The 18619-nt window shown below is 49.6% G+C and overlaps 6 protein-coding genes across 6 annotated transcripts; 3 read left to right on the forward strand and 3 right to left on the reverse strand.

Moving 5' to 3' along the window:
* Positions 1 to 2107: 2107 nt before the first annotated feature.
* Positions 2108 to 2581, forward strand: ColSpa_08288 (uncharacterized protein; the record flags this gene model as incomplete). The annotated part of the gene is made up of 1 exon (XM_049274500.1): positions 2108 to 2581. The coding sequence occupies one exon, from the start codon at positions 2108 to 2110 to the stop codon at positions 2579 to 2581; it is 474 nt and encodes a 157-aa protein (XP_049130457.1).
* A 3630-nt stretch (positions 2582 to 6211) lies between these two features.
* On the forward strand, positions 6212 to 6825 carry ColSpa_08289 (uncharacterized protein; the record flags this gene model as incomplete). The annotated part of the gene is made up of 2 exons (XM_049274501.1): positions 6212 to 6401; positions 6458 to 6825. The coding sequence occupies 2 exons, from the start codon at positions 6212 to 6214 to the stop codon at positions 6823 to 6825; spliced, it is 558 nt and encodes a 185-aa protein (XP_049130458.1).
* A 301-nt stretch (positions 6826 to 7126) lies between these two features.
* Positions 7127 to 8409, reverse strand: ColSpa_08290 (regulatory protein LEU3; the record flags this gene model as incomplete). The annotated part of the gene is made up of 2 exons (XM_049274502.1): positions 7127 to 8050; positions 8107 to 8409. The coding sequence occupies 2 exons, from the start codon at positions 8407 to 8409 to the stop codon at positions 7127 to 7129; spliced, it is 1227 nt and encodes a 408-aa protein (XP_049130459.1).
* Positions 8410 to 8810: 401 nt separating this feature from the next.
* ColSpa_08291 (uncharacterized protein) lies at positions 8811 to 9332 on the reverse strand (the record flags this gene model as incomplete). Its single annotated transcript, XM_049274503.1, is given in 2 exon segments — positions 8811 to 8857; positions 8873 to 9332. The coding sequence occupies 2 exon segments, from the start codon at positions 9330 to 9332 to the stop codon at positions 8811 to 8813; spliced, it is 507 nt and encodes a 168-aa protein (XP_049130460.1).
* Positions 9333 to 9911: 579 nt separating this feature from the next.
* ColSpa_08292 (general alpha-glucoside permease) lies at positions 9912 to 11786 on the reverse strand (the record flags this gene model as incomplete). The annotated part of the gene is made up of 5 exons (XM_049274504.1): positions 9912 to 10492; positions 10551 to 10863; positions 10937 to 11185; positions 11243 to 11497; positions 11562 to 11786. 5 exons carry the CDS (start codon positions 11784 to 11786, stop codon positions 9912 to 9914), a joined length of 1623 nt encoding a protein of 540 aa, XP_049130461.1.
* Positions 11787 to 15481: 3695 nt separating this feature from the next.
* ColSpa_08293 (major facilitator-type transporter ecdD) lies at positions 15482 to 17026 on the forward strand (the record flags this gene model as incomplete). The annotated part of the gene is made up of 5 exons (XM_049274505.1): positions 15482 to 15845; positions 15975 to 16165; positions 16223 to 16639; positions 16689 to 16758; positions 16851 to 17026. 5 exons carry the CDS (start codon positions 15482 to 15484, stop codon positions 17024 to 17026), a joined length of 1218 nt encoding a protein of 405 aa, XP_049130462.1.
* Positions 17027 to 18619: the final 1593 nt, after the last annotated feature.

Consider the following 18619-nt stretch of genomic DNA (forward strand, 5'->3'; position numbering starts at 1 on the left):
ACACAGGGCTTATCGAGCTCAGGTTCGTGTTGACAGGTGTTGGGGCCACAGAGCACAACTTGACTGGGAAAATCAGTTGAGTAACGCAAGAACAAGTAAAAAGGCACTGACACTTGTAGCCGGTGAAATAATGAGCTTTCTTGACCTCGGATCGGCAAACCAGTGGAACGAAACGTCATGAGCATTGGCTCGACGACACAGATCTTAGTGGTAATGATGGGACGATAAGAATACTCATCTAAATCACCTACATCTAAATCACCTAGGCGATTGATTATCAGCTAATAGTCTGCAGGGGAAGAAATCTAGAATTACAGTTACCCCTTGAAGCTCCTTAGGCAGACTCCGTTGTGAAATAAGCGTCACAGAATTTTAGGTCTCGAACATGGTTCAAACAACAATGAAGGAGAAGCTTAGCAGTTTTCGCACTAGTAACCAGTTTTAAATCTTTGCAAACCCTCCTTGCTGCAGGAGCGTGCCATTCTAACCTTGTCGCCAGAAATCCAAACCCGTCTCTCTTCACTAACCACGGGGAAAGCGGCAAGGCGGATGAAAGACAAAGGCCGGCCAGACTATCAAACGGGACGGAGATACCCGCGGGAGGCCGTGTTTACCAGCCTCATCCCACTTCCTATCGATTTAGAAGGCCCACATGCGGCCGGTTATCCTGGTAATGCAGGGTTCTTCCTAGCAGCATAAACATCCTGGGAGCGAACGCGAGACTCGCCAAACCTTGTTTGGGTAGTCGCGCTGCTGGTGTGTGCATGCGTACTGGTGATACTAACTCTTTGTGGAATGCACTTTTCCCATGATGCCAACTCTGCCGACGGAGAGCAACACTTGTGGGGGGAAAATTGTCGTTTTTGGAATCAGATGTCACTAAGATGGCCCGATGAAGCGTGGTATATTCAGCTTACTTTCGAAAACCACAGACGTTACACTTTGGCTTAACAGTTGCAGATTATCGTTTTGTTCTATATCGCTATGTGTCTTGCAACCAAGCCCTTTCAGCCCAAGCAAGTCCTCGCGACACATTCTCGAGATGACGAGTCCGACAGGGCTTGGCGACCTCTTGCTGGTCTCCTAAACCATCAAACACCGTGCGCTAAGGTCGGTCACGGTTGCTGAAGCGATTGGCAGCTTGTTTATAGGTACAATTGAAACAAGCTCACGAGGCGGACGCCTACTTCTTACACGACGCGCCATCTAACCGAGTCAGACACTACGATGACCGGTACTTGGTGAACACAACTAGGATTTGCTGATTTGTCGCAGACGATCTAAATGCCCACAGAGATCGGGCAAAATTAGGTGGACCTGGTGCCTGAGTTGGAGGAGAAGGGAAAGCTTGACGAGAGAAGTCGGGTCCAGACCGCTGGGAACCGGACTGTGCGATCATCCTCACGAGCAACGGTTCTCGCCAAGGAATATGACTGGAGGATTGCGGGAGGGAAATTCGGCAACGACGATCATGGACCCAACTGTCCGTGCCGTATTCCATGGCCTGTCGCACTAAAATTCCTCAGGTTCGTACGATGGGGACGCTTCTGGTTGGCATGCATTGAATAAAGATTTGTGGATCCCCAGTCCCAGGGCGAGCAACATTGAAACACGTACGCTGATCCTAGCTACCCACTGGCTGAGAAGATCAGCCCAAAACACATGCGGGTAAACCTTCTTCTTTTCGACTCCACATGAAAGCTTGATTTGTACAGGCCCCAACATCAGACGGACTCAAAAGTGTATGCGCGGGGTCGCCGTTGTGGATAACATCTCGAAAAGCTTCACCGGGCAGGAGCGAAACCACCCCTGAAGGCGTCGCGGCAAAGAGCAACTGACTTCTATGTTGTGCTTTGGCAAGGGTCTTCGGCATTCTCGGATGAAGTGTATTTGCTGAATCGTGTTTGAGATGACGACGCAACGACGGTGTCTGAATATGTTCTTGTCCCATTTGACCCGCCAGGCAATGAGTACTTAACTCTCATGAAGATGCCCTCTGAACTCTCTCTCTCTTCACCAGTAACACACCGCTCCAGAACATCAAAGCGAATTACCAGCTTCACTCTTTACTCAGTCCATCACTTGCACCGCTAAAAAGCTACTCAAAATGCGCTACACTCAGCTTATCCTCTCCCTCTTCTTCTTCTTTACCTTCGCCATGGCTCTGCCTGCGCCGGCGCCGGTAGAAGCCGTTGCCGCCGCAGATAAGAACAATAACAAGAACGGCACCAAAGCCAACGGAACTAAGGGCGCAAATGGTAGAACTACCACTAAGGGAACCACAGCCAAGTCCAATGCCAACAACGGCAACAATGGCAAGAAGACTAACGCAAACGGCAACGACTGTGCTGCAGCCAACAAGTTGGCCACTGGCATTGCTAACAATATTGCGGTCCAAAAAGAGGAGCAGTCTGACGCCAACACCCTGACAAATATCATCAAATCGGGCAATACCGCCGGTTTCGCCTCGGCCAAGCAGAAGTTCCTCAATACGATCACCAGAGGCATGGATATCCGCAAGAAGAACCAAAGTATTGCGCCCAAGAATAACGCTGCCATTGCCGGCTTGAACAAGGTATAAATTGCACTTGTTCCAAGTCTACGAGATGTCGAAGCTAAAAGTGTGCGAAACAGGTCGCCGACGCCCAGAACAAGGAGTTGAGCCAGGCAAAGGGTCTGCAAGGAAATAAAAACGATTTGAAAACTCTTCAAACACTCCAGAGCGAGTTCACTGCAGGCATCAATCAGAACGAGATAAACAGGAAGGATGTGAGTGCGCACAAACGTTGATTATGCGGAAGGCTTTACTAACATGGAGCAATAGGCCCTCAAGGGTTGCTAAGCTGGTGGTGATGTGCTGGGATTCAGATCAAGGGACAAGACCGAAACGCCTTGAAGTGCTCTGAAATTGCTTGCAGAACAAGCCGAGTCTGTATATGGGGGATTCTTTGTAAATATAGCAAATCTAGCGGCTTAGGACATTCAAATGCACAGATGTTCCACAAAATCTTGTTAGAACGTGAACGAGATTCCGTCATTGTCAAGGACGCTTCGTTGATGGGAATGCTGCTGAGACTAATACCGAACTTGTAAAATCCGATGAGAGAAGACCAGATTTGTGAGGAGGTTTGCTTGGGGTTATAAACACCAATTTGAAATAGCCACATGTTAAGACAATGCAAGTTGGGTCGACTTCGTGTCTTACGTTGATACGAGTTCATTTATGACGTGGGAAGGTGTTGGCATATTTGTGATCACTAAAGCCAAGCCGATAGATAATATATTTTCTGGATCTTTGTGGTCAAGTGAAAATCGATAGGATGACTCTGTGTCATAGTAGTACTACCTGATACAATGTAAATAAGGATGCATTTGTCTTTACTTCCCAATGACCTTGAGACGATGTAGACAAGTAACACCGAATAGATATCCTGCCATTGAACAAACTGTCTTTCAGATTATTGCTTGCTACAGAAGCGATTTTTCGACAATAGAAAGCAAATATGTTGCCAAAGAAGTGGGTACATCTTTGAAACAAAAAACAATGTGCTGTCGTACTGACAGGCCCTTGGAGTCAACCCCTGAGCTGGGAACCTGGCTAAAAGCCTAATGCAAGCCGTTAGACTTTTTATGCTTAACGTATCTATGCATCTACATTAACTGTTTGTTCGATCTCAACCTACTATAAAAAGTTTACTTGATTATCTCCACGAGGTTGGTAAATTTCTGGAATCCCTTAGTAGTGCCGTAGTGATTCAGCCAGATTTGACGAGAATCATGACGACGTGGAATACAATCGGTTCACACTCATGCTGTAGTAGCGGAAGACAAACGAGACAACAAAGTCTTTTGGGCAACTTTGAAATCTAATAATCCTAAGTCTGGTTGAGTAAGAATATCTAAAGGACACAGAAGAAAATCCAATACATGGGCCAATATGACATGCACATATCATAATAGAGCCCGTCAACGGTTCCGCCCAAGACGGGTGTGAGCTGAGTACATATCCCTTGAAGGATTTATCCACACATTGGTCAGGCGGAAACACTCTTGACGAAAAAAGTGGCACACAAGGTAGACAGTTCTGTAACCTTGATGATGATCTGCCAATCCTGTGAATTGCCTATGGCGTTGATGGCTTGCCTTTGCTTCACACGTTGTCGTTGATCGTTGAAGCAGTCACAGACATAACCAAGGTCAGCTCTTGAAAGTTACGAGTTCACACCAAAATACCCATGTCGATCGAGATAATGGTGCTTTCCTGTGGATAAATGTATTGCTACTCTTAGACCGTGCTCTCTCCGCTATTGCAGATCACCTCGACGAAGCCCGATCCCTTGCTTTCAGATTCCGAACGAGATCATACAATTGAGGATACGCTGAATCATTGCTATTCGGTGTAAGAATTTACTTTTACCCTCATGCCTCACCCTAGAGCATCCTCTGCGCCCACTCGCCTCAATACATGGCTGAGGCCGCTCAATGACGAATGTAGTCTTATATTCCTGGAGTTTGTACACCAAGTCATTTGGAGCGAAAGATCTGTGCTGAACAAAGCCCTTCGTGCTTTTCTCCTGCTGCAGACCGGACATGGTGGGATGGCTTGGGCTCGGGCTTGAGAGATGTTTTCGTCAACGCCGAGAAGCAATCTTGCAGTCTCGCCCCTCGCCTGGTAATCCCACTTACCGGCCATTCACAAGACAAAGTACTGCAAGCTTAGGGACAGTCCGAGCAGTTTTGGGTGGGGAATAATCTTCTTTTCTATGGAGTGGACGTCGGGGAGTTTCGGTCATGAGCCCAAAGTGACAGCCACTTGCTCTCTGAGCTTCCGTCCACACCCGCACCCGCGCTCCTCGCCTCGAATCCCGCAATAAGAGATTACGTGCCGTGCTCGCACGGCAAGCCCACTGCGGACAAAGCCCACTGATTAAAGTTGGACTCGGCTTCATTTGAGCCTAAAGGAGTCGTGGCGCAGAGTCCAGTGTCCAAACCGGCCGCCAGAGGAATTTGACTTTGTAACGCTCAAGGGAGACTGGTCTTGTCAGCGGCCTTAGCGCGCCATTTTCAAATTTCTAGCCGTCAAATTTGAAGCTGAGGGATTGATGCAGACCGGTAGTCGTAGTTTGGCGATTGAATGATCGTCTCCTCGCATCGTGACTTTACTGGCTGGAAACTGGCTTAAGATGGACTTATGACTCGTAGATCCCTAACACGGGCAGTTTTTGTCGACTTGGGAATGCTGGCAGTGAGGGCGGGTCTCGAGGATTTTGTTCCAGGGCGCATCAAGTGGAAAGCTTCCGGTTGCCGAGCCGAAGATTCGGTCAAGAAGGCCGGAGAAGGCTGCTTTATGGGAGTTCTTATCCAACGAGCGCTGCCGTGGACCGCAACGCCGGTTCTCTCCCACCCTCCATCCCGATTCTCAACAGTCCAACATCCAAACTGACAGCTTGGCAATGCAGCCGATGCGGCGTTGCACCACTATTTTGGCCCGATCACCCATCGGGACGACGAACCGCCAAAGATACTTATTTTTCCATTACTTAATTCTGTATTAAATGTCGGTTCGCTAATCTTCTTGCGTTTAGCTGTGTGTCCTTATCGCTTCTTCGCTGCAGGAACTCTCTCGCCAGACAGGGTTTGTCACAGGTTTCATCAGTCGTGACCAAGGCCACATCCGTCCGCACCGGAAGCAGAGCGGCACAAGACCTGCGACGTTTCAAGTCTGCCGACCCCACCAAGCCTGTCCTGCTTCGTGCCTGAAGAGTCCTCGAAAACGTCTCTTTCGCCCAGGGATCATCCCAGGGTATCTTGAAGGGAACTCAGATCGTGACGGGTTGAGGGTTGTGTAGCGTCGTTAGCTCCCGTCCCTCCGGCCCTCGGTTGCATCCGATGGAAGCGAAGCTATGATCGCCGGGTCATCAGCGACAACACATTAGAGCCGTTCTTTTAGTGACCGGGATCATGCGGCCGTTGGGTTGAGGCTCGAATTTGGTATTTGTAGTCCTAGAGCCGCTCTTTTGGCCGGCTCTTTCGCTTTTTCATCCGGTCTTCGCTTTGCCCTGTCTCACTATTCATTCACATCGTGCTGGTCACTCGTTTCTTCTACTTGACTAATTTCAACACGGTCATTCCTATACAGCATTCCAGACTATTTCTTCATTATCTCTCCCGCCTACACGAGTCCGCTGATTGTCCTAGTAATCACTTCAAAATGCGCGCTTCGATCACTGCTGCTACGGCACTCCTCGCCGCTATGGTCTCGGCCCATGGCAACATAGTATCACCTCCCGCTCGTGGGCCTGGTGCGGCGATGGCTGCAGCCTGTGGAAAAGAGAACGTTCAGGTTGTGACATCAGACCCTACTATTCCGCTTGAGGATCTCACCAACCCCCCTGCGACTTGTAAGCCGACATCTTGATGTGATCCCAAGATTCCTCTTCTAATAGTACCACTTTAGGTCAACTGGATCTCTGCCGAGGTGCAAAGTTCGAGGACAACAAAGCCAACGTCCAGACCTTCAAGGCAGGCCAGGTTGTCAACATGAGAGCCGAGATACCGATCCCTCACGAGGGTCCCATGAACGTCTCCATCGTCGACACGGCCACGAACAAGGCCATTGGCGAGCCACTGATCGTTTTCGACAGCTACGCGGATGAGAAACTCGCACAGCTGCCTGCGAACAACACCAACTTCGACATCACCATGCCCTCCAACCTCCCGGCTGGCACATGCGCTCAGGCTGGCCAGTGTGTCGTGCAGTGGTTCTGGTTCGGCACCAACGCAAAGCAAACTTATGAGAGCTGTGTAGACTTTGTGATGGGATGAGAGGTTAATATAATGATGGTCTACTTCTGAGATAGAGATGTGGGTGGCTTTTTGAGGGCGTTTGAGCATGTAGATCAGCGTCACATCCGTCTGAATGCTACGTTACCATGAGCAAATTTATTGGTTTGATTGATGTCACGAATCTTGAACAACCCCTTTTCAGCTGCTCCGTTCATAAATGAGGTGATAAATGGCGGTTATAGGTTGCACAGTTGAGTCAGATAACCTGCGCCGGACCCATATCGTGCAACTTCCACAACTGTGAGGGTGCTGGTTGGTGCCTAGTCTTTCGCCAAGATACCTACGTAGTCCAGGTACCAAGTAACAGATCAAGTGGCATATTTTCCATGAAGTCCAACGAGGCCTCGTTGAGTAACATTCGCAAGCTTGGGTCGGCAGTGTCGTCGCCAAAGTCGGGATGACTTTCGCCGTGGAAGGCAAAGTCGTTTTCGCTTGGTAGATCGATAAAGTTCTGCCTCGGCGATACCAAGTTACTTAGCGGTACGGCTGTTAAAATCTCTGGCTGGGGCGCCGTAACCTGAAGGTAGGCTTGATCTTGTTCTAGATCCAGCTGTGGAAGGTTCCGAAATTGGCTATGGATGCGCTCGAGCATCTCCAAACATCTTTTGGCTGATCTGCTTTTCTGCGCTAGCGTTTTCAGACAGGCGCGAGATTTGGAGACTGAGTGCTGCCACGCAACTCTATCTTGTTCCGACTGGGCGGCTTTCGTGAGGTAGTTCGCTTCAAGGACAAGAGTTGCTTGGAACAGGAAGTACGTTGCGTACCAGATGATTCCCTGGTGCAGGGAGCCCTCGAATGCCATGCAAAATACTGCGATGTCGTGGATGCTCTGCATAGCGACACCGTGACATTTCTCTTCCGCGTTGACTCTGGTTGGCAGGTAGCTGTGTTGTAGTTGGCTTCCGCGCCAAAGGAGAATACGGAGGTTCTGCTTTTTCCAGAGAACGACCGCCCTCGGTGCTCGGAACCACAGAGGGCATTCGGTTGCGACGAAATAGTCGGGAAGAGCTTGCTGCCAGCGGTTAAGTTCTCGCTCCAAAGTCTCAGCAACGCGGTACTCGATTTTGGTGCCCGCAGTCTTCGCCAGCAGAAATTCGTGATAAACAGCATCGGCTATCTTTGCGAGTTCTGCATGTGCAATGATTGTCGAGTACGTCGTCGGGTATTCGGCTGCCGGAGGAACAGGTGCCTTCAATGGCAACTCCTGAGTAATCGTCAATATTGCTAGATATCCAGTTTATGGGTTATCGACCGTGGTACCTTGTCATCAATGTTCCGAGGAACTCGAGTATCCACAAACTCTTCGGACATGGCTGGTGGCCTTCCGGTCGTGATGTTGAAACCGCTCTCAAAGCAGTAGATAGTCCAGAAGAGCTGCCGACGTCGCTCATGCCCCAAGGTATCCTCCGACCCTGGTGGTTCCCGATGTAAGCCAAGACCCAGAGCCATTCTGTATGCCAGGCCGCTGAAGTTGTACCCCGTGTTGGTTCGGTCCCTCTTCTGCAAATAGTTGCTCATGAGCAAGAAAGCCTGTACAGTTTCAATAGTGCCAGATTCGAGCATCTGAAGTGATAGACTCGATCTCGCAGCACTGTAGTAACCTGATTGTAGATGTTCCGACTCAGTACTAGAAAGCCAGTGCCCAATGGCCAAGACCATCTGATAGACTACACGCCATGGCGAGGGGACCGGACGCTGTCTGCGTCCTACATCAACTCTTTCGCGAAAGGTCTTTTCGTGAAGAACAGGGTATGAGGTGTTGTAGAGAACGAAATATGCGTCTATCAGCTGGTTGGCAACATAAGAGGATTGAAGACCAAAAGACTCCGCCGGCAAGAGTCCTACCGAGCTTGAAGATCTGCGCAGACGTTTGCGATGCGGCGCTGGGTATTGTTGCTTGGCAGCGCTGGAGACGTGGATAACAGAGTCAATCTCCCCGAGTAACTGGGAACCAGAACTACTTCCTAAGAACCACGGTGCGCTCGTCGGTCAACCGTCCTCCGCAGGTGGTCTGGGATTGGCTTACCTAAGTATCCAGAGTCGTGGGTCGACAGCGTGGCCATGCCGTCATTCTCATATGTTGAAGACTTGCACTCTGGGGATAAGGAGCCCTCATGCCACTCGTAGCTGTGAGGGGTAATCTCATCTGATTCTTCTGGAGTATGCGAGTCATCGTCATCTCCCGCTTGCTGTCCGTCTGCATCTCTGAGGGCCGACTCAATATCAAGATCCGGGTTCAGCGACCGCAGGAGGTTTCGCAACTGCGTGCACCGGAGCTCGGCTTTGTCCAGGTTCTTCCGGGTCAGAGGCGTCCGATCGGGTGGGCTCTCGAAGCTGCACGTCTTGCCTGTTTTGGCGCAGTACGAACATGGGTCATTTAGAGCGTTACCTCTCATGCAGCGGCTCTTTCTCTTCTGGCAGTTGACGCACGCTCGAACCGTGGTTGAGTTGGAACATTTACGGAGAGAGCCCGGCATATCGGGCATGACGTCATCGAAGGGCGTCGAAACGTTGAGTAACAAAATCCTGGTCTCCAGCAGGTAGATATGCTGTCACGACGTAAAATGGAAAACGTTGTATGGCATCACAACGACCCACCAACGCTGCTTTCGAGATTTCCCTGCAACGGGCTGGAGGGTTGCCAGCCACAAACCGTGACTTTACCCCTCAAGAAACCGCTCTCGGAGCACTGTCGACCGAAACGACAGCGCCACACACCACAGCCACAGGTGCGGCGCGGCGTTGGAGATGCGGGGGATGCTGGGCGTGGGGGAACAGTGTGGGAACAGGGGAGAGGCCAAGACGACTGGCGATATGGTACACGTCGAAACTGTTCTTCTGGTAACACACGGAGGAACGAAGTCATCCTACTCCCCCATCTCCTGGTGAACAATAACAGATAACAACAGTGCAAAGAACAGTCGCATCTCTAGAAGCTCGAGTATAACCCCTAATAGACCCGAGCCTCCATCGAACTGAGAGACTGAGTCCTTGCTTCTTCATCGCGCATTACAGATATTAAGTAAGCATTATCTGTATTCTAATGTCTAGTCTATAGTCATAATCTACTCGTTATCCGTCACATTAATGACAGTCGACTTGAACTTCCTAGCAGGAACCTTGCGGTTAAACAAGATGTCCGCCTCACGGTAGGAGCGGTGCTTGAGCTCAGGAAGGAAGAAGAAGGCCATGACCCAACACACAGAGGCGGTAGCTCCCCAGACATAACCGCACTTGCCAGCGAGGTTCCACCCACTTGGGTTAAGCATCTGCGAAGCCAAGTAGATCATAGGGATTTCCGCAACGTAGTAGGCGGCACGGCCAACAGCGGTACTCAACGAGCGAAGTCGGACCGCAGATGTCTCGGCAATGATGGTGTATGAGATCGGTCCGAGGGTACCGGCGAAGACGAAGGAGATGAGGATACCGAGAACGGCCTGGGCGTAGTTGGTCGCAGTGCTCTGTTGGACGGAGGCGCAGATGCCAAGAATCATGAGCAACGTAACGTTGGTGACTGTGCCCCAAAGATAGATAGTGCGGCGGCCGAACCAGGCACTGAGGGGCCAGGAGAGAGCGTTGGCAAAGAGTTGGAGGCACGAGTTGATCAGATTGAGATCGAAAGCACGGTCATGAGACATTCCAGCTTCTGAATTAGGAAGTCAGCAGTCTGGGTTAGAAAAGACATTAGGAAGGACGCCACTTACGCTCAAAGAAGAAAGTTGCTTGGTTGGCGATCAGGTTACCAGCAAAGTTCTGCGACGCGTACATCAAGCACGTGATGGTAGTTCGCCTCAGGTCGACACCCTTGAACAGGTCAATAAGGCTGGGGCTACCACCCATCTGAGCTTCAATTTCGACGGTTCGCTCGATCATGGCATATTTTTGTTGATTCTGGTGAGTCGTGGCGCTGGAAGCACCGAGGCGCTTGACAGAGTGAAGTGCCTCCTCCTTGCGTCCACGGCGGATGAGCCAATAAGGAGACTCGGGGGCAAAGAAGATGATCACCATCAGCGGGGTCTATGATGAAATGTCGTTAGATTCTGTAGACATAGGTTGTGAAGAGAACAAGAGAGGGGGATATTATTCTCACAGGAAAGATCCATTGCAAGGCAAGAGGCCCTCGCCAAGCCCACTCGTCCGTTCGCTTGTTGTACCCAAGGGTAGCGCCGGCGACAATGATTGAACCGATAGACCAACTCATTTGTAGAGTAGCCGTGCAGGCACCTCGAAGGGCAAGAGGAACGATTTCGCTAGCGTAGGCAGGGCCAATGGCAATGAAGAATCCCCAAGGGACGCCTTCCAACGCTTGTCCGACCGTAAGAAGTTCGATGGAGTTGGCCTAGACGGAGTTCATTAGACGATGGGCTCCAGAAAGGGCAGGGTTGGAGCGACTTACAAAGAAGGAAACGAAAATTGTGGCGTTCATGAGAATCAGGGCGAAGATAGTAGTCAGACGGTAGCCGAAACGGTTGACAACGGGTCCCGCCAAGAAGACACCGACAAAAGCACCACATTGACCGGCTTGGAAAAGTGCACTTTGCCATTTGGTTTGTATAACATACTCGTCTCCCACCAAGACACCGTACTCCATTTGAAAGGCACGCTGGGCGACGAAGTTACCGTTCAAAAACATGTCGAACGACTCCATGACCTACCAGATGTCAGTTGTAGTCTTACGCATCTGGCTTTCCCAGAAGCGAGAAAGAGGGACTTACAATCGTGAAGCACATGATGAACGCCCAAAAGCAAGCCTTTGGGTGAGTCTTGACAGCCTCCCATAAACCCTGCTCGTGCTCCTCATTCTCGCCATCGAAGGCATCATTCATGAGGTCCGAATCGGCCAACACTTTGGAGTGCGCAGCATCGATGTGGTGGGCGTCCGTGTCTTTCTCGTTGAACCGGCCACCATCGTGCCCCTCCTCGACGACTCCTGTCGACATCTTAGGAATTGGCTCGTAGAGTTGCGGTGGTTGAGCCAAGGGAATGATCAACGAAGCCAAGATATCAAAACGAGGCTAAGTGAGCGGTGCATAAAGCCAAGGAGGATTAAGAGAATGCCAAGAGGAACCGCACGGCCAAGAATTGGGGAATCGGGGTATTTGGTCTTATACTTACGTCGGCGGCGCATCTGGTGGTAGGTAATGTTCATATCAATGTCATCGGTTGCACCTGTGTCCGACTTGTCGAAAGATTCGATATCCCATTGGTGCGCGTGTAAAGGGTTGATTCAACTGGGGCAATTGATCGTTTCCTTGTTGTGTCCGGGGTTTCCAGGTTTATAATAGGTGGAATATCTCTAATTACCGGGGTCATCAGCATTTTCACTAACATGCGAGAACGAGAAGATGGGTCTCCCCGGGTTATGCGGAGGCGGGGAATGGAGATGAACCCATTTTCGTCCCTAATCATCTCCAAAAGACTGGAGACTGGCCTCTAGCGGAATCCATAGCATGGACAGGTAGCCAGTGAGGGCTTGAAGATCTAAGTCGCGTCTCATTGAGACTTGATGCATGTGATCTCCCTATAGGTCTGATACGGTAACGCTAAACAGAGCCTGTTTTTGCCCTGGAGGAGACCTTGGTCTCCAAATTTCTCTCGGAGAAGGCACCCAAATAGGACTGTGAAAGAGGAATCTCTCCAACTTCTCCACCATTTTGTATCGGTTGCATACGAGCTACACTGTCAGCACACGTCAGACCAGAGAATGGAGAAGCGGCACAAACAACTTGCTTCCTCGGCCTGCACACGTGGAGCTGAATGCTAAAGGAAACCGACGGCCAGACAGACTAGCACCTGCGTCGAATATCAATCCATTGGCTCCAATCCCGAGAACCCCGGAAAACAGGCGGACAGTCATGAGAACGACGGCTGGATGACCTAACAACTAGGGTCAGGGTTCCAGGTACAAGTTGAGCTCTCCGAAGACTTGGAGCCAACTGATGTAGATAACACCAAAACATAACCCAATCTGTAGAATGGATACATCTAAGAGTCTTGCTGGTCATGGCATACGTTTCTCTCGTCACACAAAATATTGTTTACCGCCAGTTCCTCCAAGTGCGGAGTAGCACCAACAAAAGTGAGGGGGCAGACAAAAGGTCTGGAGCTAAGGTTCGTGCGGAGAAGAACTGAACTTTTTCTGGGGCTAACGGCCCCGCCGCCCCTGTAATGTCAAACCAGGGACGGGCTTGGCGAATTGGTAACGTAACTCCACGTCAGGTTCATCGATTCCCAGTAGTGTAGGTTGCCAGTGCTGCAAGCTGTTGCTCTAGCATATCATACTATTAGCGGTGGAGCATTGCAGCAGCGACCGCCTAACCTCGGCTGATTCCCCAGCCGTCAGTTCGAGAGGTTTCTATCCATCACTTTCACACAGAGTCCTGGGTTCCCCACTATCGCTGAACCTTTTCACTGTCACAGCATCGACTTTGGTGAACACGCCGATGACTAACCAAGCGTCGAGGTCCCCAAAGCGCCGTAACCTCACCTCGAGAACTACGCCAGCTTTTCCAGTTGTTTGCTCGATCGAGATGAGACATTTAGTACGAGACGCTAAGAGCCCACAAAGTGACTGGGGATTACCGTATCTGATGGTGTCGTAGCATTGCTGTTAACCTGAACCACAACTTGACATCACTCTTGAAATGGATCATCTTGCGCCTAACAAGAATTTCTGGTACAGTGGCGCTTTTGGCGGCACGAGGGTTTGAAGTCCACAAGACGATTGATTACACTTGTGAAAACGGCCTCATCGCAAAACTGGCATCGCAATGTCATATCTCTGAAACAGACGTAAGGTCCTCGGATCTGTATCGCGATGCCCAATTTGACAAGCGCACCACGCTCGAAAAACATTTCTTACTCGGCTAGAACATAAGCGTTAGCAGCACTCCTCCACGTGTTCCAGGCTCCGTGGTATTGGACCTGAGACACCGCATGAACCGCAGCAAGGATTCAACGCTATCTGGGAGATGGTGACCGCTGGCAAGGAGACCTTATGAGATAAGACGTATGTGAGTGCTTCACATAGACCCACACTCAATAATGCCTCTCTTGAGTAGCTGGCATTGTGCTTATATGCAGATCTTCAATGAGTAAGAAGCATGCTGGTATCATAGGTGAGCCGGCCTGATTGACTACTTGGTAGTCGTTACTGCTTGCAACGGTAAAACAGTAACGCGATTCCTCAATGAACATGGGTTAAAAGATCGACAATATTTCGGTTAGCTGGAAAGGAGCTTCGGCTCATGATCTGGAGTGTGACACTTATGTGCGCTCTCATGAATGAGACGATTCACTTTGCTTGAGAAGACAAATTTGCGTTCAAACAATGAAATTTTACCCAGTGTTCCACTCACAAACGACACAGGTTGATTCCTTTTCTCCATGGCCAAAGATGGTTTCTTCAGTTATAAATTCAATGTTGTCCAAGCAACTTCCAAATGCTCCACTACGCGGCTGCAGCACTATATATGCATAGTTGAGAAGTGCCTCAGCTCGGATTTGATGCCTGACTCTCGTTTATGAGCACGTTGACATTGGAAGACATCCAGTATAACCCGACCGTACTTTGGGGTCGCTAATACTTCACCCACATGCTTTCAGCCCTGACATAAAACGATACATCGATAATAGGCAAATTTAATTTAGCTCAACCGAAGTTGGGCCCAGCTGTTATCATGACTCATCAAACACAGCGTTCACCGGTAAACTGTGCCACCAGACTTTGCCAACCTTCCCCTGACTAGGTATCAAGCATCTTCCTCTCCCCCCCTATACAATCAAATGTTCTTTTTTTTTCTGTCTTACGAGTCATGCGATGGTTTTGTATGTCGTTTAGACTATCGGGCAAGACAGGGCCGATGAACTATTGGACGAAGCCATTCCAGGAACCTCTACCCCAACAACATCTCCATGTCTTCGGAGCACAGCACGCCGACAGATAGGTTCCAAGTTCGTGGCCACGCGAGGCCCTCGCTTCCTCAATTTCCTGACCAATGTTGGGTCCATAGCAAGCATAGTATGGGTTATCTGGGGTGAAGTTCCCGGTGATGCCTTGTCTTTATGTATAACGGTATCCCCTCATCTTGCACCAGTGCCGTGAGGCTTTGATCGGCTCAGTATCTTTAATATATTGTGTTGTAAACTGATCAAAAATATTGGATGCCTTTTAGTGAATACAAGCTTGGCCTTTACTTACTAGTGTTGAAACTCAGTAATTATGGAAGTCTCTTATGGAGAAGCCGGTGAGTAGTAAAATCTAACAGAGTAAGGATTTGGACCTTTGTGCGAACTGACTTGCATTTTTAGGCTACAAAGGGCTCATTCATGAGCCTTACATCCTTTTTCTTGCTTGCTTCTCAAGCATCGGCGGTTTGTTGTTTGGGTAAGAAATGCTGAATGCTATATACATATCTTAAGAGGCCAATAAGACTTACGATGAATCCATAACTACCAGTTACGATCAGGGCGTCATCAGCGGCGTTCTTGTAATGGACACATTTGTCGGTCCGAACACACCTTCCCAGCAAACAGTAGATATCTAACTATATGCTTACAGGCTAAGCAATTTCCAACACTCTCCAAAAATACAACACTTCAGGGATGGATGGTGGCTGTACTGACTCTCGGAGCGATGGTTGGTGCTCTGGTCAACGGTCCAATTGCCGATGGCCTCTCCCGCCGTTGGACCATCCTTCTTGCGAATGCCATCTTCCTCATCGGCTCCATCATACAAGCCGCATCGGTGAACGTTCCCATGATGTTCGCCGGCCGCTTTATGGCCGGAGTGTCGATTGGTCAATTGTCCATGGTCGTCCCCCTATATCTTAGCGAAATGGCGCCGCCGAATCTTCGTGGTAGTCTTGTTGCACTCCAACAGCTTGGCATCACAACTGGAATAATGATTGCGTTCTGGTTGGACTTTGCTACACAGCATATTGGCGGAACAGGAGATAGTCAATCCCCTGCGGCGTGGAGGCTTCCGCTTGCTCTCCAATGTGTGCTCTCTATGATTCTAGCTGTTGGCACATTTTTCCTACCGTACACACCCCGGTGGCTGTTGATGAAAGGTCAAATATTATGTCTATGATCAAGGACCTCTAGGGTTGCTAATATATAATTTCTAGATCGCCATGAGGAGGCCTTGGCCACACTCGTTCGCCTCCGACGCGTCCCCCAAACTGATCCGCGACTGAAGCTTGAGCTTTTGGAGATCAAAGTGGCCGCCCGGTTTGACAATGATACAAGCTTCAAGATGTACTCTGGAGTAACCTCAAAGCTCCAGCTCACCATCGCGAGATATAAGTCGCTATTTGTGGTTCGTCACCTAAATAGACGCTTGCTAATCGCGTGCTTGCTTCAAATCATCCAACAGTTCACTGGTATCAACGCCATCATATATTATGCACCAACGATATTTAAGAATATCGGTCTGTCCGGCAACTCTGTCGACTTGCTGGCAACTGGTGTTGTGGGAGTCATCAACTTCTTCTCCACTATACCCGCGATCATGTTCATGGACCGGTGGGGACGCAAGAAAGTATTGCTTATTGGTGGAGTTGGCATGGGCCTTTCGCAGCTCATTGTTGGCACGCTCTATGCCGTTTACAGAGACTCCTGGGAAAGCAACAAGTCGGCAGGCTGGACTGCAGCATTCTTTGTTTGGACATACATAGCAAACTTCGCCTTCAGCATTGGATGTGTTAACTGGATTATACCATCTGAGATCTTCCCACCTGGTGTCAGATCACAAGCTGTCGGATTGGCCATTGGAACAAACTGGTTGAGTAATGTAAGTTTTGAAGTTGTTTGCAGGACAAATCACTCACGATGGCAACTAGTTCATTGTCGCGCTTATTACGCCCAGGATGTTAGAGGCTATCAAGTTCGGCACATTCTATTTCTTCCTGGGTGAGTCATGCCATAATTACCTGATGGCTGGATGCTAACGACTTTAGCTTTCTGTGTCATCCTTATCATTTGGGTATATTTCTTCGTTCCAGAGACAAAGGGCGTTCGGATTGAGGAGATGGATAAATTGTTTGGCGGCAACCAAGGTGTAGCGGACATGAACAGAATGGCTACCATCAGACGTGAGTTAGGTCTTACGCCTGACAGTGGTGGCCTGAAGGCAGAAGCAGATGTCAATGTTGAGGTTCGGGAGTTGGAGAACGTTTGACATTCCGAAAAGAGAAACCTAGTCATTCAACTCTTAGCGTAGCGACTCGTGTTGCTCCTGCAAAAAGAAAAAAGAAAGAAACAGCCGATAATGTACGGATATGGATACAAAATTGCGCAACCACTTCGGTATCTCTCCGAAGCATCAAGGTTCTGCTTCATTATCAAGGAAGGTGATTGGATACTCATGCAGTTGCAATTACAACATTTGATCCGATTGGCCCCAGGGGTGTCAGCTCTTGGTACCGATTTCAGCCTACGAATGGGAGCTCCTATTCTTAAAACGCCCCTCCAACAGGCGAGATGAGTTGTGCTATGTCAGCATGCGAGAACATCTCCAAATTCAAACCATTGTGCACTCTGACTACCACGTCGCCTTCCCTGACCCTTCAACATTGCGGTTCGCGGTTGCTAACCACCGCAAGCAGTGGCCCTTATCAAGCCCTTCATCTTGGGCCTATTAAGTCGTACAAACAACCAGCGCATAGTTATTCTGCTACCCACTTGCGGTCAATGCTGACAAAATGTCATCCAATCATCCGTCGGCTGAGGATGATTGGCAGGGCGTGGCGGACGCCAAACTTCGTAGAAAGCTCCAAAACCGGTTGAATCAGAGACTAACTCGTAAGTCATCAAACACACCTGTCCCGTGTTGATTGAAACATGAGCCGATCCAATGGAATGTAGGAAAAAGAAAAGCTGCCCAACGGGAGGCCATTGCAAAAGCTCTCACAGCTCGTCGTGACTATTTCACCGCAATACCTAGACCAATCTTACCGAAGCCGCTAGCCCAGTCGGACGACACGGATAAGCCAGCTTCTGCAACTCAGGGGAAAAAAGAAAGCCTTCGGTCAAAAGATAAAGGGTTTGCTGTTGCCAACAGCCACCGAGCAGAAAGTCAGCAGGCACTTGGCCTTCTGAAAACACTTCCAAGGGGAATCAGTATTTTTCCTGCGACATATCCCGACCTAACGGATGCACATTTTATAAGGGTCTTCCAATATAGTAAGCATATCTACGTAAAAATCAGTCGAGAAGAAATTTGTTAAACATGTCTTCCAGCTATCACGACCTTACTACCTACGGTGGGCAGCGAAACGGCTACCGGTGAGCCTCTTCAAGCTCCTCTCTGCCGTGCCGCGATGTCAGACCCACTCGTTTTTCATGCTGTCTTAGTCGGAGGAGCATCTCAGCTCATATGCCGCACGAAGTCGATCGAGGATAACCGAGTACTCCTAAAGGCCGAGAGTCAGATCGCCCGTACAGTTCGTGAACGACTCACTGTGGGTATCACCACGATTTCTGACACAGTGTTGTTCGCTATCATGAGTATTGCCCTCAAGCAGAATACATTCCTGCTATCGCTAGCACCACAAGATATCTATGCTGGTAACTTTGATAGCCCAGTCAAAACTCTTGGCGGATTGGACTGGATGGCTATGATCGATGTGGCACCGAACCACACAACCATGTGGATGTATCTCTTGGAAGCCAGAGATGCTTCGCTCAGTGATAAAGTACCGGGACTCATTGAGTACTTACAGGGGGTGGATCTTTTGAGAGCCAGTGCGCTATTGCAAAAGCCCGGTTTGGA

The sequence above is a fragment of the Colletotrichum spaethianum genome (assembly GCF_022836535.1).
Source record: "Colletotrichum spaethianum MAFF 239500 DNA, contig22, whole genome shotgun sequence".
Lineage (NCBI taxonomy): Eukaryota > Fungi > Ascomycota > Sordariomycetes > Glomerellales > Glomerellaceae > Colletotrichum > Colletotrichum spaethianum.